Source organism: Lampetra planeri, chromosome 51 (assembly GCF_965212315.1).
Source record: "Lampetra planeri chromosome 51, kcLamPlan1.2.h2, whole genome shotgun sequence".
Classification (NCBI taxonomy): domain Eukaryota; kingdom Metazoa; phylum Chordata; class Hyperoartia; order Petromyzontiformes; family Petromyzontidae; genus Lampetra; species Lampetra planeri.
In genome coordinates, this window is record NC_136157.1 from 1,469,313 (window position 1) to 1,491,969 (window position 22,657).

At 47.2% G+C, this 22,657-nt stretch overlaps 1 protein-coding gene across 1 annotated transcript; it reads right to left on the reverse strand.

Moving 5' to 3' along the window:
• Nucleotides 1-179: 179 nt before the first annotated feature.
• LOC144734489 (ferritin, higher subunit-like) lies at nucleotides 180-22,119 on the reverse strand. Its single transcript, XM_078616710.1, has 4 exons — nucleotides 21,852-22,119; nucleotides 12,866-13,012; nucleotides 3,410-3,535; nucleotides 180-1,191 (listed from the first exon to the last, which is right to left on the reverse strand). The coding sequence occupies exons 1-4, from the start codon at nucleotides 21,951-21,953 to the stop codon at nucleotides 1,039-1,041; spliced, it is 528 nt and encodes a 175-aa protein (XP_078472836.1). The 5' UTR covers nucleotides 21,954-22,119; the 3' UTR covers nucleotides 180-1,038.
• Nucleotides 22,120-22,657: the final 538 nt, after the last annotated feature.

Sequence of the window (22,657 nt, forward strand, 5' to 3'; positions counted from 1 at the left end):
GTCCTTTAATTCTGTGCCTTTTCCTGTTTAGGCACCACCCCTTTCCTCTAGACATGGGGTTTAGCATGGGGGCAGGGAGTGTGCATGCAAAGCAGTAGGCAGTGGTGGCTGGCGACAATAGGAGTAACTGCACGACAAAATCCCTTGGATCAATAAAATAATTACACCACAAACAGGACTGATGCTTATAGAATCTTTATTTTCTCACTAGGAGGTCCGATTTGTAATACCGGTGAACCCAGAAGCCAGACGATTAGAGAAGAGGCCAAGAAAGCACCACCTCAACCATCTCCACTACCACCATGAGATCAACCACAACTTGACTGTCAACAAGCACCACACATCCTCAACCATGCTCACAACCACTTCAACCACCATTAACTCAACCATCACCACCAATTCAATCAACCAAGGGTACCATATCTTCAAAGCAGTATAGGCTATTATCGTTTGAAAGTGTCAGCAGTAATACGGGGACTATTATCACCATCACACACCGGCTGTCCTCATGAAGCAACTACAGATTGAGAGAGACACGGCTCGGTGTGAGTGAGCAGGTGGGCGAGCGCTTGTGTGTGTGTACGAGTGGCTGAGTGGGTGGGCGGAGTGTGTAGGTAAATGAATGAGTGTCATACTCTTAGGTTTTTTCGGTAAAGTCACGTAGGTAAAACATAATAAATGAAAATAACTAAATTAAATCACGACGTTTCGGAAGCAACACAAGCCTCCGTCATCAGGTGTAACTGCTCCAGTAAAATTACTGTAGCGTGGGATTTTTACTGGAGCAGTTACACCTGATGACGTAGGCTTGTGTTGCTTCCGAAACGTGATTTAATTGAGTTATTTTCATTTATTTTTATTTTAAAAATTTTTACCAACGTGACTTTACCGAAAAAAACCTAAGAGTATGAATCCTTGCAGTCACGAAAGCTTCAAATCTAGAATGAATGAGTGTCGTATGCGAGGGTGAGTTAGCGAGTGTGTTTATGAATGAATGGTTTAGTGGGGGGGGGGGGGGGTGTGAGAGTGGGAGAGCACCTAGCTGCAGTCTCCCAGAGTGAGTCTCCCAAAGAGGTACTCGCCCAAGCCAGACTGAGGAACGCCCAGTCGCTTCAGATTGGTGACGTGGTCGCCCAACTTCTTGATAGACTCCACCTGCTCGTCCAGGAAGTCCTTCAGGAAGTCACACAGCTGAGACATTGTGAGGGGAGAGAGGAGGTGGAGAGGACATGTGGTGGAGGAGAAGAGGTGAGAGGAATTGGTGAGGGGATGATAGGAGAAATGGAGGAAGAGAGTGGATAGTTAAACAGGTGAAGACTTCATAATAAAGGTTTTTGGGTTAGATCGCGTAAGTATAAATGTGTCGTAACCCTCCACCACTCGACACAGCCAGTAAGGTTTGTCACATAAACAACGCGCCAATTAGTTACTACTTCAGCCCACCGGTGTGTTGGAGAGTAAATACACAACATTTACAATTTGAATACGACGTTTCGCTGGTAATTACATCCAGCATCATCGGGCGATTTACCGGAATAGTGAAACAATCCACCTGCTTCCAGTCTTAAAAAGAGCAATATGTTTAGAGATCAGAGGCCAAGGGAGGGGGGGGGTTCATGAAGCCATATATATAGACACAGATACAATTTCAACCAAGAAGATGGGTACAAACTGAGAAATCATTGGAAGGACGTTATCAACCAGTTTAAGTCATAATTGGCTATGATGTTCCCATCCTACCACCTTCGCGCGCTGACCCCTTGGTCGCGGCTCTGCAATCTTCCATTAACCTGCTAATCTCTCTTTAACATGCTAATTTTCACCTGGCAGCCCTTTGATTGGTGGAAAACGAACCACCGAAAACGTACATTATCATTGGCTGCTGACATTCGGGCTACGCCCATTTCAAACCCTTGCAAACAGTTTCCCTTGGAAGCTAACCCCCCTTTTCCTGAAGACGACTGCTTGTGTTGCGATCGAAACGTAGTTGTTATTTTTTTATTATTTTCTTTGAACCTATCTCCGTGACTTTACCGAAAGACCCAAGAATATGAGGGGGGGGGGGATATTGCAATTATATAATGGATTAGTAATCAGTGAATAAGCATGTGTTTCCTCTATAAGGAATGCAGTTGTAAGATGTATTACTTCATAATACGCTTCCAGGCCGCACTAAGCCGAAAGCTGTCAGAGTGGTAAAAAATGTATTTCTCTCAATTTCAATGAATTCCCGAAATAGTCTCGGCCAGTAATACTTAATTAGTTTTATACAACACTTCAACGTTATCAAAATCAATTGAGTGTCCTTCATATAAATTCCCAACTAATAACGAACAATTTAAAATAAAAGTACAATTCCAGTAGATGAGATCATTGCTGAGGTGGAATCAGCGGTACGACACCTTCCACAAAATGAGGCAGAGATTATTAGGCGCGAGGTTGACAAAATCATTGAGAATAGATCTCACCCAAAAACCTTTAAACAGTACCTACTATAATCACCCAGGAATGTCTGTCGTTAATGCTCGTGACGTCACTCCACATCGACCAGCCCCCCTCATTAATATTCATGAGCAGGTGACGTCCTCCAAATGGACACCCCCCCCCCCTCATTATTATTACCAACTATAATGAGCCAAGAATATCTGTGCAACGTTCGTGACATCACTCCACATCGACCAGCCCCTCTCATTAATAATCATGAACAGGTTACGTCCTCCACATGGACCCTCCCCCCTCATTAATAATCATAAGTAGGTGACATCACTCCACATGGAGCACCCTCCCCCCTCATTAATAATCATGAGCAGGTGACGTCACTCCACATCGAACAGCCCCCCTCATTCATAATCATTAACAGGTGACGTCCTCCAAATGGACCCCCCCCCATTCATAATAATTAGCAGCTAACGTCACTCCACATGGGGGGCCGAAGTGCCTCCTCCCCCCTCCTCGGCGTCAACTTGCAACCCTCACTACAAAGGCAGAACCCTCACATCACGCGATGTCCGTAACGCTATTGAGACATCGAAGTAAAAAGGACGTCATGATGAACAAGGGATTATAACCTTAAAATAAAATAGGTCTGTGTCACAGCGCCCTTACAAATTGCACACGCATTAATGCAATGAATATCACGTCGCGGTCTGCTTTTCGCTTGCAAGTTTCAGATTTACTGCAATACACCCTTCCTTGGACGGGCAAAAGGCTAGTTATAAATAATATTGGTCGCAAAAGCCTACGTGTTAAAGTGAAGACTTGTGGTGAAAATTCACCAGTATCTGTACAAGTCGAGACTCATCTCGAGGCATGCATCTGTGTGCATCTGTGTGCATGTCCGAGCATTGTCTGTGTGTCTCCGCGTTGGAGTCTCTAAGTCCTGTCTATGTGTGCGATTCTGTGTACTCACCTGTGGGTCATTCTTCTCGCGACCCTGCCCATGTACATCCAGGAGAGATTGGTTGATGCTCTTCTGCAGCTGCATAGCAGTCTCCATGGCCTCCAAAATATGTCCCCACTCATCACGCTCCGGCTTCTACACAGAGATATACAAGAGGTATATGAAGACAGAGATACACGGATACACACACAGATATCTAGTTACTCAGATACACACAACAACCGCCATTCACCACTAAGTGGTGGTGATGTCACCACGGCGCTTGTGCCAGGCTATGTGCACGGTGAGGCCACGTGAAGTGTCGAACGCCCGCTGGCAGGTGCCACGGGTAGACTGGCTGAGATGACTGGCCAATGCACCACCTGTGCCCCCTATTGTGCCAACTTGCTGTGCTTTAGCCACTCGGTGCTCTACTCCTTGTTGTGAGCGTCGCTCCTCTGCCCTCCGTTGTTGCTGGAGGGCGACTGCCTCAAACTGCCCAGTAGCGTCCTTCAGGAGCCTCCTCCACAGAGGCCGATCTTGACACTGCTGGTACCAGTCATGGGCAAGTCCACTCAGCTCCGCGTCCGCCTGTACCACATCACTCCATCTCTTCTCTAGCCCGTGCCACACCCATTTAGCCCCCTCTATCCGGCCGAATAAAAGCTGTTTAGGCATGCGGTGGCTGGGCATACGGGCTACATGACCCAGCCTAGCACCTGTGACAGGAGGTCATAGAAGGCGTCTGACTCATCGGCCTTGCCTGCATCTCTCCACGGATGTTCATCTTCGGTTGGGGCATAAGTAACAACGACCACCACTCCTCACCTCTGGTTGATGGGAAGGCAAGCCCAAAGTAGCCTGGGGCTTACAGCTTCTCACACCTCACCGCCATGCTCCCACGCCCCCTTCATTCTTTTGTTCAGAAGATACACTCCCTGTTATTTGGCATTCTTCTGCCCCGAGTAGAGTACTGTCCACCTCTCATGGTGGTATGAGCCAGAACCGGTCCACCGGACCTCCTGAATACCACGAGATCCAGGCGGTACCGGTCCAGCTCGGAACAGAGGAGTGGCAGCCTCTCCTCTGCAGTGAGCATTCGAACATTCCACGTGACCACCCGCAGTGGTTTTTTTCCGTTTCTGGAGGAACCCCGAAGATAAGGATTGAGTCCCCTGGCTCTGCCAAATGGGGTTTGGCCAGGAGACATCATAGACGCCTGTCCCCCCGGGGCCCCTGGCACAAGCTTTTTATGATATTTTTTCCGTGGAGGGGTTACCAGCCCCTCGTACCCATCCAGAGCCCCCATTTGGCCGCTGTGGTGGCTATAAATGCCATGAGGGGAATGGCCAATCTACATTGGCTCTCCCCCCATGGCACTACTCACCATAGCGTTGCCGTCCAGCACCAACGAGGAGGTAGGGGGTTGTTTTGCCGGACACAAAGTCACACAATCACAGGTACACATACACCGATGGAGAGATACGCAAAACATTTACACTGGAGCGACTTTTAAAAATGTTAATATCCCTGCCACATTTTGTGAGGGTTCCTCTTTTTTATTAATATAGAAGAGGATTTAGGATCCATTTTCTCTCCCATGCCATTCTCTCAATATTATAGGGCACCAGTGCTTAAACGGCCACAAAAAGAGGGACAATAACGCGATCAGGAATACAGAGAATCTTATGATTTTGAATTTATTAACGATGCCTTGATTCGTTATACGCTATTGAAACATTTTGCACAAGGATACGAATCAACTGTGGCAGATAATTATTTCCTAACAACCAAGTACAGTCATACCTCGGTATACGACTGCTTTGGAATACGTCGAATTTGGTATATGTCGTGTATTGACGAGAGAAAAAAATGTCTTGGGATACGACGTCTTGCTTGGGATACGACGCACTTGCTAGAACTTGGATGAGTCACCGCGTACATTACCCGCGTACACAATACTGTTATGGCTTGTTAGAGCCGTAACAGTATTGTGTGGAATGACCAGACAATGTCACACTTCAGGAACACTCTTAGAAGAAGGCAAAAACAAACTTCAATGGACAGGTTTTTAGTAAAACTCAAATCTGGTGAGCCTCAACCAGGTCCAAGTCAAGAAAAAAGACAGAAAAGAGAAGGAGAAAAAACCCCCGAATTTCAGCTTTCCGAAGTTTTAATAGCAGGGGACTCTCCTTCCAAACAATAACATCCCCTCCTCCTCCCCTTCCTCACCACCATCCTCGTAGGCTATCAACTCCTCTCAGCAAGGTAAAGTGACGTTACATTTTATTTTTATTTCCATTTATTTTAATTTATGCATTTATTTTAATGTATGTATGCATTTTAGTAATAAGTAGTGTCTAAATTATTTTTATACAACCCCATTAATGTATAATATGCCATATAAAATATCATTTCTTATACTCTGGAACGGATTATTTCCTTTCCCTTTATTTATTATGGGAAAAATTCGTTTGGTATACGTCATTTTCGGTATAAGTCCTACCTTCTGGAACGAATTAACGACGTATACCGAGGTACCACTGTACAACTGACCAGAGGTGTGGACTCGAGTCATGTGACTTGGACTCGAGTCAGACTCGAGTCATGAATTTGATGACTTGCGACTCGACTTGGACTTGCATAACAATGACTTTGTCCCACCTATGAGATGTGGACTCGAGTCATGTGACTTGGACTCGAGTCAGACTCGAGTCATGAATTTGATGACTTGCGACTCGACTTGGACTTGCATAACAATGACTTTGTCCCACCTCTGCAACTGACTCTTCAAAACTCTCGGCAACAGCAGCAGCCTTAACACAGCGCAGCCCATGTGTTGAGAATCACAAAACACCGTGGCGACAAAACAAATACAGAAGAACGCGACGACCGTTTGTACCAACCCTCATGCACGCTCCACTCTTGGGCAATGAGACAACACAGCACACGTCCAGGGTACGTAACGTCAATCTCAGGACTTGGTTGGGGACATCAACAGCGCTCTAAATAGCTCAACACAGCTGGAGTCTCGTGTTTTGGTTGGCGCCATCAATAGCGCTCCGAACAAATCAAAAGCAACTGCAGTATCGGGAATGGTTGGCACCATCAACAGCACTGTGAACAACTTAAAGCAGCTGCAGTCTCGGTCACTGAGCCGCTGGTCTTTTCCAAGAGTCTCCTTGGTTGTGGTGAACATCGACCATCCGTCCTTCCTCAGGCGAATGCCGACCACCCCGGCAAATGCCGACCGCTCCAGGCGAACGCTGCACACACCTCCGCCCCCCTTACACCTCTTTCTCTCTGCCCTCCCTAGCAGTCAATCAGCTGCCTGTTGCTTGGTGAAATTACTCCATCTCTCGTTCCTCAGCCCCTGTCTATCAACTTGGTTCGTGCAGCGTCTTCCAATCAGAACCTAGTTACTTCGTTATATTAAACCAAATTTTTGTTGACCACACTTGCTACAAATCACGTATAGCCCTGTAGACTATCCCTTCACCTCACGCCAACTGGCCTGCCTGGACTGGCCAATTTGTGTCCCACCCCCAGTCAATACCAGACTGAGTGGCGCCGTTGCTTTCGGAGGTGGGGGCTTTTGGGGGATTTTCCCCCATAAACGCTCACCCCCCGTACCTCATGTAACCACGGCCACCTCGGTTCACGATGGCACGACAGCGCTCGTCCACACCGTTTCACATTTCTCGGGAAGATCATAATGGCCATGTTAGCCAAGGAACTGGAGATCCTGGGTTCAAGCCCTGGGTGTCTCTCAAGAGGAGGTTTATTATAGCCATCTCTCTCTCGAGGTTAATGGCAGTGTTGGGTTCCTAACATTTATTTAGCGAATGCTTTTACACATGACATTCACACAGTAGCAAATGCAGAAGAAAAAATATGTATTAAATAAATGCATATACAGTATGTAAATGTGACAGCCTCCTTGTGGTAGCCTCCTTCTCGACCAAGCATGCCCTGATGGACTTTACAGCTAGGGACGATGTGCGCCATGGTCTCCTGCTCCCCGCATTCTCAGAGCGTGCTGTCAAGTAGTATGCCCCCTCGATGTTTGGAAGTGACACACACCCCCTAATCAGACTGGAAGCGGTTCAACTGAACCCACTGATGACTTGGGAGGTCGAAGTCAGGCATCTGGACAGACAAATCACTGATGAGGTTTTTGTTAGGCACATCGAAGCATCTCCATTCCTCGCCCCAGGCAGTGCGGGTATCCTGCATACTCAAGTCTTTGGGCTGTGGTAATGACCACTCTCGGTGTTGAGACTTCAGATTCATGGGTGGAGGCTTGGAGATATTGATGAAAGGGCAACTCCAGTGCTGTATGTACCTTGTCCAACATCTTGGCCACTGCAGTTTTTTGGTGGGAGGGTGTTGCAGCATACTGGCAGTCACGTTCGTGGGGTTGTCCTGATGGCACTAGAGATGGTTCTCATTCAGACATTCAGCTGAGTGTCCACCAATTTGGTGTGTATTCTGCTACAAAAAAGCACAAATAGAGGCCTATCATACGAAATGACTGAGCACCAGCACCCCACGTTAAGCCAGCCAGGCCAACAGATGGTTCCGCGAGCGCAACTTGCCCAGCCATCTTGTCAAGTTATGAACGGTATGTCAAACTTCTATCAAACGTCACTCCAAGGAACACCGGCTTTGGGCCATGTTTAAGAACTGGCCATTCAGGTGTACTTTGAACTCATAAGTGGCTCTGGCACTGAGCATGTGAAACACACTGCAAATGGTCTTGCTTGTACTTGGCTGGAGTAATCATGTGCTGCAGTCGTCTGCTACCATTGCCAGGTCACTGTTTGAGAAGCTCGGCAGTGTTCACTTATGAGCACGGCACCGCTGGACTCGTAACAGCTTTAGCAGAAGTCGACTGTGCTAGACGGCATCATACGGTACTGTGAGGTCCAGGAACACTGCACTTGTTTTGAGACGTCGCTGGAAGCCATTCTCAACAAAAGTAAATGCCAGGGCCTGGTCGACACTCAAGATGTTGTTGACAGTAGGGGAGAAGCGTTCTAGCACAAATGCAATCAAGAGTCCCATCAAGACTCTGATGGGATCGGGCGGACCCAGCGCCTCCTCCCAAAGCGCCATTGTCTTTTGCCTCACCTCGGTAGGGCCCAGAAGTAGGAGTTGGTATGTCTCAGATAATGTATAGTGGGCCCTATCCTCCATCAGCCATACTCATATCGTGGAGAGGATCTTTAGGAGGTCAACATCCCCTGCCTTGATAATTGTTTTTTTTACCGTTTTATCTGGCAACAAAACTGACACCTTTTTTTACAAGGAGTCATGTTTGCATTGACCACAATACCTGCGGTCGGAATTCAAACAAAAACACAACTCTAATAATGTATGCACTGTCCTTGAAATTGATTGGTCCATACCCGAGACAGCTTTTCTTAGAGCCTAGTCTCACATGGTGTTGGACCAGATGAGCCCAGGGGAGGGGAGTTCTGTTTGAAGAGGTCCGCTAGGTTAGAAGTGCTATTCACCCTGAGGTGCTTGATTTGGGAGAGGCACCACCTGGAGGGGGAGACATTGGGCAGAGGTCTTCCTGAAGGTCGGGGACAGAGCCATGATTTCTGACATTGTGACACTGAGTTTATAGCCTGAGACTGCACCGTACTCCGCAATAAGCTTCAGGAGGGCAGGTATTGAGGTGTCCAGTTTGTGTTTGTAAGCAGAACATTATCCGGCGTATAAATTTATGTTATTTTCAACTTGCCCATAGCGTATACCTAATATCTCCTGGCTACTTCATATTCTGGGTGCCAGAGGCTCAAATGCAATTACAAAGAGGAGGGGGGATGAGGGCATCCCTGTCTCATGTCTCTATTGAGGGGGAACCTCTCTGAGACAAAGCCATTAGGAGTAACCGTCGCAGTCGAATGATCATAAAGGAGCTTGCACATTTTGTTGAACTGTGGGGGGGGAAGGCTCACCTCTGCATGGTACCAAAAAGAAACCCCCATTCTACCCGATGGAAAGCCTTGTCCCCGCCTAGTTCAATGGCGTATATTTTTGTGCTTGACCTAGAGGCAATATCAACTGAGTCAACCAAGATTCAGATGTTGTCTGAGGGATTCCTGCCTTTAACGGACCCCGTCTGGGCAGAGCTAATGACCTCCAGAAGGGCTTTCTCAAGGCACCACGCCAGGGTTTTAGCATACAGCTTATAGTCCGTATTCAAGAGAGAGATGGGCCTGTAGCTCTTGGTCTCGTCTATGGGGAATCCCAGTTTATATATGACGGTGATTGCCACCTCTTCTGTGGAGTCCGGGAGTTTCCCTTGTATAACAGACTAATTTAAAGTGTCAAGGAGTGTGTTAGGATCATTGGGCCCAGGCTTCTGTATAACTCCAATCGGAAGCCGTCGGGGCCTGGGGCCTTCCCTACGGGGGAGAAACCCAGGGCCTCCAGGAGTTCGGGGAGCTCGTTCGGGGCTTCCATAGCTTCCCTCCAATCCAGGTCGATATGGAGGTAGGGGAGTCTCAAATAGGAATTTCTCTATATCGGGGCTCGATGGAAGGTGCCAAATCTGACTTGGATGTTTTGTTTTTCCAAACATCTGGCTAGTTTATCAGTTACTCCCATAATGTACGTTTTTTATAGTTTTAATTACTTGGTCAGTTTCAATCATCGTGTTATTTGATTTGGTTTTGGCATTCAATGCCCTGCTGATAAAATACATAAATTCATATCTGGTACAAAAGATGTATTATTATAATAACGAAGCTATAAACATGACTGGATTAATTGCACTTGTGGCAAATGCTATGTTGGGCAAACAGGCCGAATGATCAGTACGAGACTAAAAGAACACCAAAGAAATATTCAATACTCCCAAATACAACTGTCAGCAGTGGTGGAACACGCGTGCCAACAATGATACTCAATTGATTTTGATAATGTTGAAGTTATGTGCAAACTAGTTACTACTGGCCAAGACTAATGAGATCATCTATCGAAATTTAGAGAAAAATAATTTTAACCGTTCAGATAGCTACAGACTTAGTGCTGCTTGGAAGCAAATCATCAAATAACACATTGTTTGAATGCATGCCTATACAGGTCACCATACTTCTGTAATAAAGGTCATGGAAGCGACTTCTGGAATCCGGTCTTTATTTGTCTTTTGTTCACAACACTCCTGTCATACTCCTTCACGCTGCTAACAGACAGCGTGAGAGGGAGAGATTGAGACTCGCGCAGCCACGTGGCAGGCCTGGCCCCCGCTCCAGCGTGGCCTCACCCTCCGTTCGTTCCAGATCTGACCACGTGTTGTCCGTCTCCACCCCTTTTAATACCCGGGTCACGTGGTACCTTTCCACCAATCCTGGATAACCTCCATGCAATCTTCCAGACTCCATCTACGATCCCAGGACCGCGCCCCTTACTCGTCCCCCCTTTGGCTGTGGCTAAAGCCAGCAGAACCAATCCTCTACTTACAGATGTCACCTTCCCATTACGTCAGGGCCACGCCCCTAGACTTCCCCCCATTGGCTATGGGCCAGGACCGGTAGAGCCAATCATCGTAACGAGGTGTGATCAATCAACCACCCGAACATAGCCTCACATTACACTTCAATAGGAATGACCGTTTGTATGGATATTTTAGTACACACAATCTACAGGAAGTACAAGAACAATGGGCTTATATAATGCGCATCCATAATGTAGGTGATTACCATATATATAAACCAAACGGCAATGGATACCCATAGTCATTTATATTCATTCATTAATCCCTCCCACTTTGTGTAAGAAGAACATACAAGTGTTGTCACATCTACCCAACTATTTAAGGAACGAAACAGGATTTCTCCACAAATTTAGCTGTCGCCAGATGAAGCTAATTATAATTACTGGCGAAACGTCGTACTCAGATTGTAAATGTTGTGGCTTTGCTCCCTAACACACCGGTGTGCTGTACTAATAACGAATTGGCATGTTCTTTTTCAGTGACAAACCTTACTAATTAGCTATGTCGGATGGTGGCAGGTTTAACGACACATTATATTTATGCGATCTAACCCAAAAAACCTGTATTATGCGTAGTGAGTACTGATTCAGGGAGTTGGGGGGAGAGGGGAAAGTTGGGGAGAGGGCCAAACACTGGCCACCCAAGGGGGGAATCTCTGTGTCTTCCGGTGATAGTGTAGAGGTGTTACGGGAGGGCAAACAAGCACACCGGGCGTGGTTATGCCCATATGCGAAGAGATGCTTACATCCACGTCCGCACCGTTTAGCCTGGGGGGCTAACACGGCGCTGGGATACCCCACGGCCCCACCCCTCGGTGGGGGAGTTGCTATATAAGGCGGTGAGCCGGAGGGCTCGAGGTTCAGTGTTTAGCTTTAACCAGCGAAGAAAGAAGACCGGCTAGATAGGCCCTGGGACTCCCCTGGATCGCCGTCCTTCTCAGGACTGATCAGGGCAAGCCAGTGGCTTGGCCCCGAGAGCCCAGAGCCGATGTTTTTCTAAGAGCCGGTCTGGGGACTCAGGGTGCCGTAATCCCAGCTTAACCAGAGCTGGGTCAGCTAGCCTCCCCTAGCCCTGTAGTGGAGGACCTAGGAGTAGGCTAGCCGGGACAGAGATTGTGGGATCTCCCTGTTAGACGGGTGAAGGGGCCGATACCCCTTCAAGTGTTGTATATCTCGGCCTGTAATATACAACTGTGGTCAATAAATAAGTGTGCCTCCGACTACATCGTCCAAGTCTCCTTGAACCTACTACAATAGTAATAAAGTGAGGCGATCAGCCGTGACCCATGTTGTGTGCCTTGCATTGTCCATGAGTGTAGGTACAGTACACAGTGTCCTCGTGCAGGGGAGGAGGGAGTTGAAAAAAACCCTCTCGGGGGAGGACAAGGGCAGGGTGATTTACCAACATAGAAAAAGGTACCCATACAAATGTTAACAGCATCAGGCCAACAGTAACAGCATAGGGGCCATAGAACCAAATACTGGAGAGTTTTCAATTTTACATTTGTGTATCAAGTATCCGCATCTGCCATGGTTAGTGTGGATGTGATTTATGGTGGACCATGAGCTTCATGGAAGATCAAATCCAGGGATCGTCTGCGTTAGGTCTTTAACAAGGTGTACGTGAGTTCTTTTGAATTCCATTCAGCTCTCCAAGCTTCATTGGGGTTAAATTACCATTGTTTAAGGTTAAGCGCATGGGTCCAAAAGGGATTGCGTGACTTCAAGCGATGACAAGAGATGTTATTGAGATCCTGATGAATGGGAAGGTGACCGTTTTCTTCGATTCGCAGGACTTCCCAGAGGATTGCACTGCTACGGCAGATGGGTGAAGGAGAGATGTGTAACATCATGGGCAACCAGGGTGTTGGGATCGACTTAATACCCTATACATTTAATTAATATTGCCCCTCCCCGTCTCTCTGAGTTGCCCACACAGATTAGCAACTCTGATTTAGTGGCTCCATCTCCCAGTACCTTGATATCATGCAGCACCACACGGCCGCCGCGCTTGTTCTGGTACGCGAGCAGCTTGTCGGCGTGCTCGTGCTGCTTGTCGGACAACTCCTTGAAGAACTTGCGTGCGTTCTTCAGAGCCACGTCATCGCGATCAAAGTAGGACGCCTGTTGCCATAGACAAACAGTATCACCATTACAACTAACATCATTACTGTCATCACCACAACCATTACGACTCACAACAAAATCACCATCACAATTAATGACCACTAGTTGGTTTGTGGCCGCATCTGTGGCGCTAAACAGTATGACTGCCTGCTGCACCTTTTATTCTATGCTTTCATTACTTTAAATCAACAGGGAGGTTCAGCCCCACCCCTTCTTCTTCATACCCCACCCCCCTTTAATTCATCGTCCCAATCCCTTCTGGATTAGGCCCCACCTCTTCCTCTTAAGCCTCCACCCCTTCCCTGGACAGAGGGATTGGGCTGGTTTGGGTGGTGGTCAGGGTATTGGAAGAGATGGGAGTGTAAATGCAGCAGAGTTAGGAATGTTGCGTGGGGATGGAGTGGTTTCACAAACCACCACTAGCCCTCAGAGCGGCAACATAATACAACAATTGATAAGGTTTCTTTATCCAGGAAACACTAAAGAATCTCGACAGCGTTTCAGAAGAGTCCTGCCAAGTTCTTTAGTCGGGATGAATGTGGCTGCTGTGTAATTCCAATCAAGTAATTTGGAGTGTAATTTTTCTAATTTGGCAAATTATGGACCATGACGCGAGCACAGAATGTCATATTCTTGTTAATGCCATCACGGGCTCTTTACGGTTCACCAAGTCATACAGATGGCGGGTATTATTTTATGGTAAACACACCGCAGTAAGATCCAAGGTGGCACAGCAGTGAACGGGCTACTGCTGGAAATACATTCACGAAACTACCACCACCACTAGTTAAAAAAAGGATTCGATGTCACGTTGCTCAAGCATCCCAATGCTGAATAAATTACCTGCAGATTACTCAATTGGCATCACACACAGCAGAACCATCGCCCCCTACTGCGAACACCTGGCAGGATCCTCCTGAAAAAAAAAATCCTCTGAGGCTTTCCTAGGAAAATAAGTGGAGTAATATAAAAGATAATTATTGAGCCGTGGTTGGTCACATGATTTGGATCCATGCCCAGTTAATTCACTCGCACGCTCGTGCTGACGGACCGACTGATTCTTGCGGTAAAATCAACAGTGATCTCGCCGAGATTATCAGCAGTCAGTTTAACCCAGTACATCAGCGGCGCAACATGTCACTCGGGAAATATACTCGGTCACATCTTCACATCCACCGATATCGTAATTGGGACCGAAATGATGGAAAATGTGGGTATTTAAGATCACAGTCTCGTGACGTGCAAAGTTGCATTACCTATTATTCTCCCACCCAGAGCCGGCCCAGCCACTAAGCGACCCTTGCAATTGCAAAGGGCCCCGTGGCCAGCAGAGGGCCCCCCCTAAAGTCGCTGCTAGCTAGTGGGTGAAAAAAATCATACATCAAAGGGGCCTCCAACCAAATTTAGCTTAGGGCCCCCAAAGGTCTAGGGCCGGTTCTGCTCCCACCCGTCACAGCGATATCATAGAGAGACTGGAAACGACTGGACTATGATTCTTTTCGTCAGAAGATCTGGTGCATTGGCGTGTCTATATCCTGCATCGGCAGTCGATTCATTTGCAGCTAAAGTTTAAAATGACATCACTGCTGTTCTTGATGAACTCGTGCCGAAAAAGCACAAATAGAACAGGGAGAGCGCACAGTAACTATCACCGGAGGCGATCACGGCAAAGCAGACGCAGAGTTGGCTGGAACATCCTTGGAAGAAACCGCTTTCGAGACTGTCTGACTCACAGTGCCGCTTGCAGATCTACCAACCGACTCATTCTTGAATCTCGCAGATCATTCTATGCTCTGCGCATCAATGAGTCCGCTCACGACCCCCGTGCTCTCTTGCGCATTGTGAATGGTCTTCTGCACTCCAATCACCCATCAACCCGTCAGCCAGGTCTGTGCACAGTACTTACAACTTTTTTCGCCAAGAAGATAATAACGATGAAACACATGCTCCCAGTCTGCCATCTGAGTTTGATCAACCTGGAACCAATGCACGACTCGAGACCCTGGCACCAACGTCGGTGGCAGTGGTGTCGATGCTCATTGCACGGGTGACAAATAAGACATCGCTGTATTACTACATCCACACGTCGATTCTGAAATCATGCTCGGACAGTGCTTCCACCGCTGGTTGTCTACCTGGCAAATCTTTCGTTCAGTGAGGGTCTGTTTCCCAGACCAGTTCAAAATGGCCCAAGTAACATTGCCCCTTTAAAAAGTTGGCTTGAGCCATCGTGACCCTGAAAACTATCACCCGATCTCAAACCTGAGTACAACTTCAAAGTTCATCGAGCACCTTTGTCTGATGTGGTTACTTCCCAACGTTGCCGCGATGGGCAAATTCAACCCATTGCAGTCGGCATACTGGAAGTTCCACAGCAGTGAAAGCTCTTTACTAAAGATCACTGATGACCTCGACAAGATCATGGATGACTGGTGCACCACAGCATTGGTTGGCCGCAATCTCTCAGCAAAATTTGACACCATCGACCGCGAGATACTCATTGGGCGGTTCCGGTGATGTAATTGTGTATTGGGTACAAAACTGGGGTGGATTGAGTTATATCTACATGGTATCGCCTATGCCATACCTAGTTGGCGTACCACAGGGGTACGTCCAGAGGCCCTTAAAATTATCAACATACATTTCTCCGATTGCCGATGTCATCTCATCTCATTGCACGACATCAAGTTGCATCTATATGCTGATGATACACAATTGTGCACTGCAGTGAAGTCAAAGTTAGATATGGAGAGCCTTAGTAAACTCGATGATTGCACACGAGTGGTGCACGTGTGGTTTTCACTAAACAAAATGCTGCTTAATCCAGAAAAATAGGAGATTCTGCTGGTTGGCACTCAGGCTCAGGCGCAAACATTTGTGGTAGGATCAGGTTTGGCAGGCGCATACTCCAGGTTTCAGTTTTCTACTCATCTAAAGAGTCTCGACACCATACTCGACCAAAATTTAATTTGATCACAAAGTGAAACATATCGTCAGGTTCTGCAATTTACATATGAAGGCGTTATGACACATTTGACCACGAGTGAGTCGGAACATAGCCAACACAGTGGCCTGTAGCATTGTACAGTCACTGGGTTACGCAAGACCCGACTTACAGAAATCCAACTTTACGGAAATGCTCCCATAAAAAAAATCAATACAGTATGCAGAAATGTTTGCGTTAGTTACGTAAGTGCAAATAGTGCAGCACGGTAAGGTTGCAGTTGAATACCACAGAGCGAGCCCTCGCTAAAAAAATATTTGCCAGGTAGACAATCAGTGGTGGAAGTAAGTCCAAGCATTATTTTAGAATCGACAGACAAGGAGGCAACAACAACCGCCATTCGCCACTAAGTGGCGGTGACGTCACCACGACGCTTGTGCAAGGCCATGTGTATCTTGTCGAACGCCCGCTGGCAGGAGGTCACAGGGCAGACCCAGGTGTCACGGGTCGATTGACTGAGATGACCGAGATGACTGGCTGATGCACCACCTGTGCCCCCTACTGTGCCAACTTGCTGTGCTTTAGCCACACGGCGCTCCGCTCGTTGTTGTGAGCGTCGCTCCTTCGCCCTCCGTTGTTGTTGGAGGGCGACTGCCTCCAACTGCGCAGTAGCGTCCTTCACGAGCCTCCTCCACAGAGGCCGATCTTGACACTGCTGGTATCAGTCATCGGCAAGTCCACTCAGCTCCACGTCCTCATGTACCACATCACTCCATCTCTTCTCTTGCCCGTGCCGCACCCGTTTAGCCCCCTCGAACCGGCCGAACAAAAGTTGTTTAGGCATGCGGTAGCTGGGCATGCGGGCTACATGACCCAGCCAACGCAGCCTTGCCTGCCGGAGGAGCTCACCGATGAGACTTTGTCCAGATCTTTCAAGGATTTGTGAGCTCCTCACACAATCCAGCCTGGTTAAACCCAGGCCAGCCTAAATATTTCCAACTGGCAAAGATGCTCCATTAGGGCGGTCCACGTTTCGCAAGCGTAGTAAAGGGAGGGAATGACCGTGGCCGAAAAGACCTGAAGCTTTGTGCGGAGCGACAGACCAGGTAGCTTCCACACAGCATTACGCAACCGATGAAAAGACATTGCCGCTCGACTGATTCGGAGTGAGTCCTCTGCTGCTAAACCAAAGCCGCTCATGAGCACACTGCCCAGGTATGGGAAACTCTCCACTCTCTCCACAACTGCCCCATCACCGATTGGGAGTTGTGGGGGTGGAGTGTCCGATGGTACAAAATACCCAGGCAGGTGCTTAGTTTTGGTGGGGCTGATGGTAAGGCCCCACCTCTTAGTGGCACGCTCCAGTTTCAGCAGCAGCGTCTCCAACTCCTCCTCTGAATGAGCAGCAATTGCCTCTCAGTGTGTGTCTCTCTCCTTCCCTCGATATGGTGTCGTTTGTTTGTCCAACGAGCTGGATGTCTCACTAGCACAGCCACCGTTGCCGTTGGTTCGTTAACATTGACATGCTAATCTCTCACAATACAATGGCCACCCCCTCAGCTCTCGCATCAACCCCACCCTCCCCCCTTTTTCACCCCCCCCATCTCGGTTCCCATCTTTGGATTTCCCACTCGCTGAGGCACAATCTCTAGCCCCCACCCTCTTGCCCGATGCGGCAACTCCCCCCTCCCCCCCTCTTGGCTCTATATGTAGTGGTGGTATTGACGTGCGCCGACTGTGACAGTGATGGATCACGGGGCGGCGCGGGGTGCGGGGTTGGGCACGCGTTGTGGGCGTGGTGTGGACGCGCGCGCCGGGAGTGACAGATGACGAGGCGGCGCGGAGTGAGTGGTGAGGCACGATGAGATGTGGGAAAAGAGGATCGTAGCCAGCGCCCGGCGATTGGTCGAATAAGTGGGTGCTCGCAGCGACGTCCGCAGGTGGGGTATAAAGGGGGACGCGCGAGAGCACTCGGGGAGAGTTACCCAGTTGAAGACCCGAAGACGGAGCTGAAGACCTAGTGAAGCCGAGTAGCTCAGTGGCGTTAGTCGCCGAGTAGCTAAGTGGATGTTGGTCATCCGAGTAGCTCAGTGGCGTTAGTCACCGAGTAGCTAAGTGGATGTTGGTCATCCGAGTAGCTCAGTGGGCGTTAGTCGCCAAGTAGCTAAGTGGGTGTTTGTCACCCGAGTACTAAGTGGATGTTGGTCATCCGAGTAGCTCAGTGGCGTTAGTCGCCAAGTAGCTAAGAGGATGTTGGTCATCCGAGTAGCTCAGTGGGCGTTAGTCGCCAAGTAGCTAAGTGGGTGTTTGTCACCCGAGTACTAAGTGGATGTTGGTCATCCGAGTAACTCAGTGGGCGTTAGTCGCCAAGTAGCTAAGTGGGTGTTTGTCACCCGAGTACTAAGTGGATGTTGGTCATCCGAGTAGCTCAGTGGGCGTTAGTCGCCAAGTAGCTAAGTGGGTGTTTGTCACCCGAGGTACAAAGTAGGTGTTAGTCACCTGTAACCAAGTTTGATAAAATAAAGAGTGTGTTACCCGTGAAGTCGTCTCCCGTGGAGTTACTACATTACATATATATAAGGACTTGTTTCAGCAGCCGTTGTCTCCATCCCACCTGAGGACGATTGCTTGTGTGGCGATCGAAACGTCGTGATCTATTATTTTTTCTACCTACGTGACTTTACCGAAAGAACCAAAGAGTATGGATTCCTGCAGTCACGAAAGCTTAAAATCAAGACGGAACATCACTGTTTTTAATGGTTCTAATTTTTAGACTAATTAATCCCACAGACTTTCCCCACAGACACAACAATCTTACCACTACAAGCCTATCTAACAATTCCACTTTACTCTGAAAACCCATTACTTTTCTGGCTCCCCTTACCCTTTTCTCACCTTCACCACTCGCCACATAATTCTGGTCTATGATTAAGGGTACAATTAATGTGAATGACCAACAAACAAGCAAAACATGCGGTTGCGATGCAAATCGGTCTATGCCCTGCGGGAATTACAACCAAACGGACAGCTGATAAGTTACACAGCACCACGGGTGGCTATGGGTGATGCTGTGGTGCGGGCGAGAGCCGCGGTCCTGCAAAATTTGTAAAATGCGTGTTGCGGAGCCATGCTTACCCATGGATACTCATATTTCCAGGCCGCTGCTGGTAAATTGGTATACCAATAATAAACCGCGTATACATGAATTATGAAGTTGGCAAGTCCGTGGTGAGCGAGGGATTGCTGTATATAATCGGACGCTCATAATCAAGTTTAAGAGAAAAACGGACATTAATATAAAAATGGGTAAAAATATAATAAACATACAAAAATCCCAGGTTAATCACGATATGTTCATAATCTGTGGGTTAACCCCTGTCTATATTCATTGCCGATCAATCCCATTGGTTAGTATATCATCATGTGACAGACCCCCATTTGTGATTGGCTAATATCTGTATGATCGGTGATTCTGTCGCAGTCCGTTTTTATTGTATTACAGCAGGCGCTCCATTCCACCCCTACCCGTCCTTCACACCACGTGACCCCATCCCCTACCTCTCCCCACTCACAAAACAAGATTCCCCGTGTAGCCCACAGGCTGTTGGGGCAAGGGCTATGGAGAGTGGTGTGGCCACAACCACGCCCGCTCACCTTTGTCTCCCCCATGCTTGATGCTCAAAACACACACCACTCCAGATACTCATTTTAGGGCGAGTCGACCTAGCCTGGGGTGATGGACAGATATCACTCTCAAGCCATTGATGTTGGCCGTGAGCTCATCGAATTCCTCCAGCATAAATAAAGATTGTGATTACAAACTCAGGTCGCCGGGTTTATAGTAGCAGTGCGCTATAACGAGTCAATCCATGTAGTCGTCCCGTGCCAGGCTAGGTGCACGTGACCCTGTAAGTGTTTTGTTCACCTACCCGAGGTCTCCACTAGATTAAGTCGACCCTTGTCCACTCAATATCCGAGCGCGGCAGTTGACACAATGAGGAAAGTTTCCTACACCACCCCAGCACTACCACCTCTGTCCACCCAGCAATATACAGGGATCCCCGATATACGTTAGGGTTAGGTGATCGGAAAGTTGCGGCTCATAATGAAACGATGGATCATGGGGAATTTCCCCCCATAGGAATACATAGCAAGCAATATACGTACTATGCATTTGTAGTGGATACTAATCAGGCGCACACCAAGACTGGGAGACAACACGTTTTTATCAAGAATAGGGGTTTTCCCCTTTTTTCTGGCAAGAAAACTGAAACCTTCTTACAAAGAATCATGTCTACATTAACCACAATATTTGTGGTCAGAATGCATAAAAAAACACTATGACAATATATGCATTGTCCTTGAAACTGATTGGTCGGATTTCGCGCATGTGCTGCCATCTTCTCAGTCCTATGACGTTCTATCACGTGCGTAGTGCTACGAGCGCTCATTGTAATCGGCGCGGGCTTTATCGCAAAATATCGTCGCAACCCTTCAACACAACTTGTCCACTCCTCAAGGTAATATCATACAAATTATAGGTTAAGGTAAATTCTTTTTAAAATTCCGTTTTAAGATTTGTGCTTTTTACACACTTTTATTGAACTTGCCGTGTGTCTATATTACCTCAAGTCTTTGACGCTTAATACCTTTGGATCTACGAACCCTAACAAGCTGACATTTTCTACATCTCGCGTGACAATTCAAGCTTTCATGAAAAAAAAGGTCGTGTCCCGCCAATCCTGGGCTATTTGTGGTTTTGACTTAATTTTAATAAATAATACTCCTTCATTTTACCCCTCTTTCTTAACTCTCGAATGGTGGCAATGCGTATGCTTTCTTTTATCGTATGGACAAGGGTTGACATAGGCAAGCCATCATTGTCATCTCTACAGGGTCATACAAATTAGGGTAAAAACAAGTTTTCCAATGCACACACTTTAAGAAAATTAACCATTGAAAGGAAGCCACCCACTTTTAATAAGCACATCTAACGTGATTAATGCTGGGGTCAAAAAAGTTATTTTCTACTTTTCAGTGCAGATAAAAGTGTGTGCATTGAAAAACTTGTTTTTCACTTTTTTATGTTAAACATTGTTTTATGTTTCAGTTATTGCTTTAAAATATCGCACATCCATTTTTTATATATATATAAAGAAAACTTTTAAAGTGTATATACAAGTTTTAAATGAAGGGTTTAAGTATAAAAACGATAATCGTCACTGGTATTGCCTGTGAACGGGAATCGAAGTCGGGTGCCGGGCTCGAAGCGCAGTATAGCGCGAGCCGCTACACACCCACACGCAATGTTTTTGACTGAAATGAGCCGTAAACAAAACGACGTATATGCTGGAAAATGTTACATTGTGTTCCTGAAAAAACAGTAACGTGAGTGAGAAACAACCTGCATCGGGCGATGTATATCCGGAACCCCTTGTAACACCGACGTATTCACCCACTCACATATTTATACTGTGAAGGGCAATTGCCTAAAACGTCGCCTATACCCTTCATTTTCTTGCAGTTTTGTTGCCAAACGTCTTGTGTTTCTTTTGACTCGTCCACTGAAAGAAAACTGCGTAACAAAAAAATCTATCTTTTTTTATCCTGGGTAGTGTTATTTTTTAATTGCATATGCCTTAGAAGTACAGAAAATGGTTATTAGTCCCCACAAACGTTGTTTTTGTGACAAGCACCGTGATATTTTGAAATGTACCGATTTTCAATGAGAAAACGTGTGCATTTGTGTAATTCCTTCACGTAAAGTCCTGGTCACAAAAGCAAAGTGTGTGGGGAATAATAGCCATTTTCTATACGTTTGAGGCATAAGCAATTAGACGATAACACTTACTACCCAGGAACAAAAATCTCACCCATTATTCATCCACTCACCATGGAGAGGTAGACATAGGACGCATGCAGATTCATGTTGACCTGGCGGTTAATGATCGCCTCCACATCTTGGCTGTAGTTTTGACGAACCTGGGGTGCCATTATTTCTGCTTTCGATTGAGAGAATGGGACTCAAGAATACATTTAACAGGAATTTTCTCGGAGGATATTTTGTTACTGAGAGGAGCAAGACTTCCACAAGACGACAGGGTTCCCTCAAACACTGCTGAAGTAAGATCTGTGACCTGACTGAGGGAGCGCTGCTCAGCTCGCAGTTTATATAGCCGCTTGGCAGCAGGCGGTGGATAAAGTTAACTAATCAGGGGCTTAACAATGGACGGGGCTCGCATAACAGTAGGCGGGGCTGTTCATGCTAAGCTAAGAGTGGGTGGGAACGATTGACAATTTAGCTGCTGATGCCGCTGTTGCACAAGCACAAACAACAACGAATCCTAAACACATTCGTCAATAGCATCATAGCCTTAAAAGGAACATATATAATAGATGTTTCCGGTAAAGGCCCGTCTGAGTAGTACACAGTGTGAGTCTATGGTTTTCTGTGTCTCTGCGTGTTCGCAACATCCTCACTCAGTTTAGCTCCATCCCTAATCTGTGATTGGTTGAGCGATGGGGCACTGGGGGATACAAAGGCAGGCATGGGGAGGAGGAATATCGCAACATTATGGGTGTGTTATGTGTAAGAGGGTATGGTTATGGTTAGCACGGTGTACAGTGAGAAAAAAAAGTATTTGATCCCCTGTTGATTTTGTACGTTTGCCCACTGACAAAGAAATGATCAGTCTATA

Bases quoted from the DNA above. Each gene is read 5' to 3' on its own strand.
- LOC144734489 (XM_078616710.1), bottom strand. From the start codon at position 21,953: ATGGCACCCCAGGTTCGTCAAAACTACAGCCAAGATGTGGAGGCGATC. The intron at 3,536-12,865 runs GTACTGGGAGAT...ATCTCTGTGTAG, and splicing joins TGGTGCTGCATGATATCAAG to AAGCCGGAGCGTGATGAGTG. The intron at 1,192-3,409 runs GTGAGTACACAG...ACAATGTCTCAG, and splicing joins GCGAGAAGAATGACCCACAG to CTGTGTGACTTCCTGAAGGA.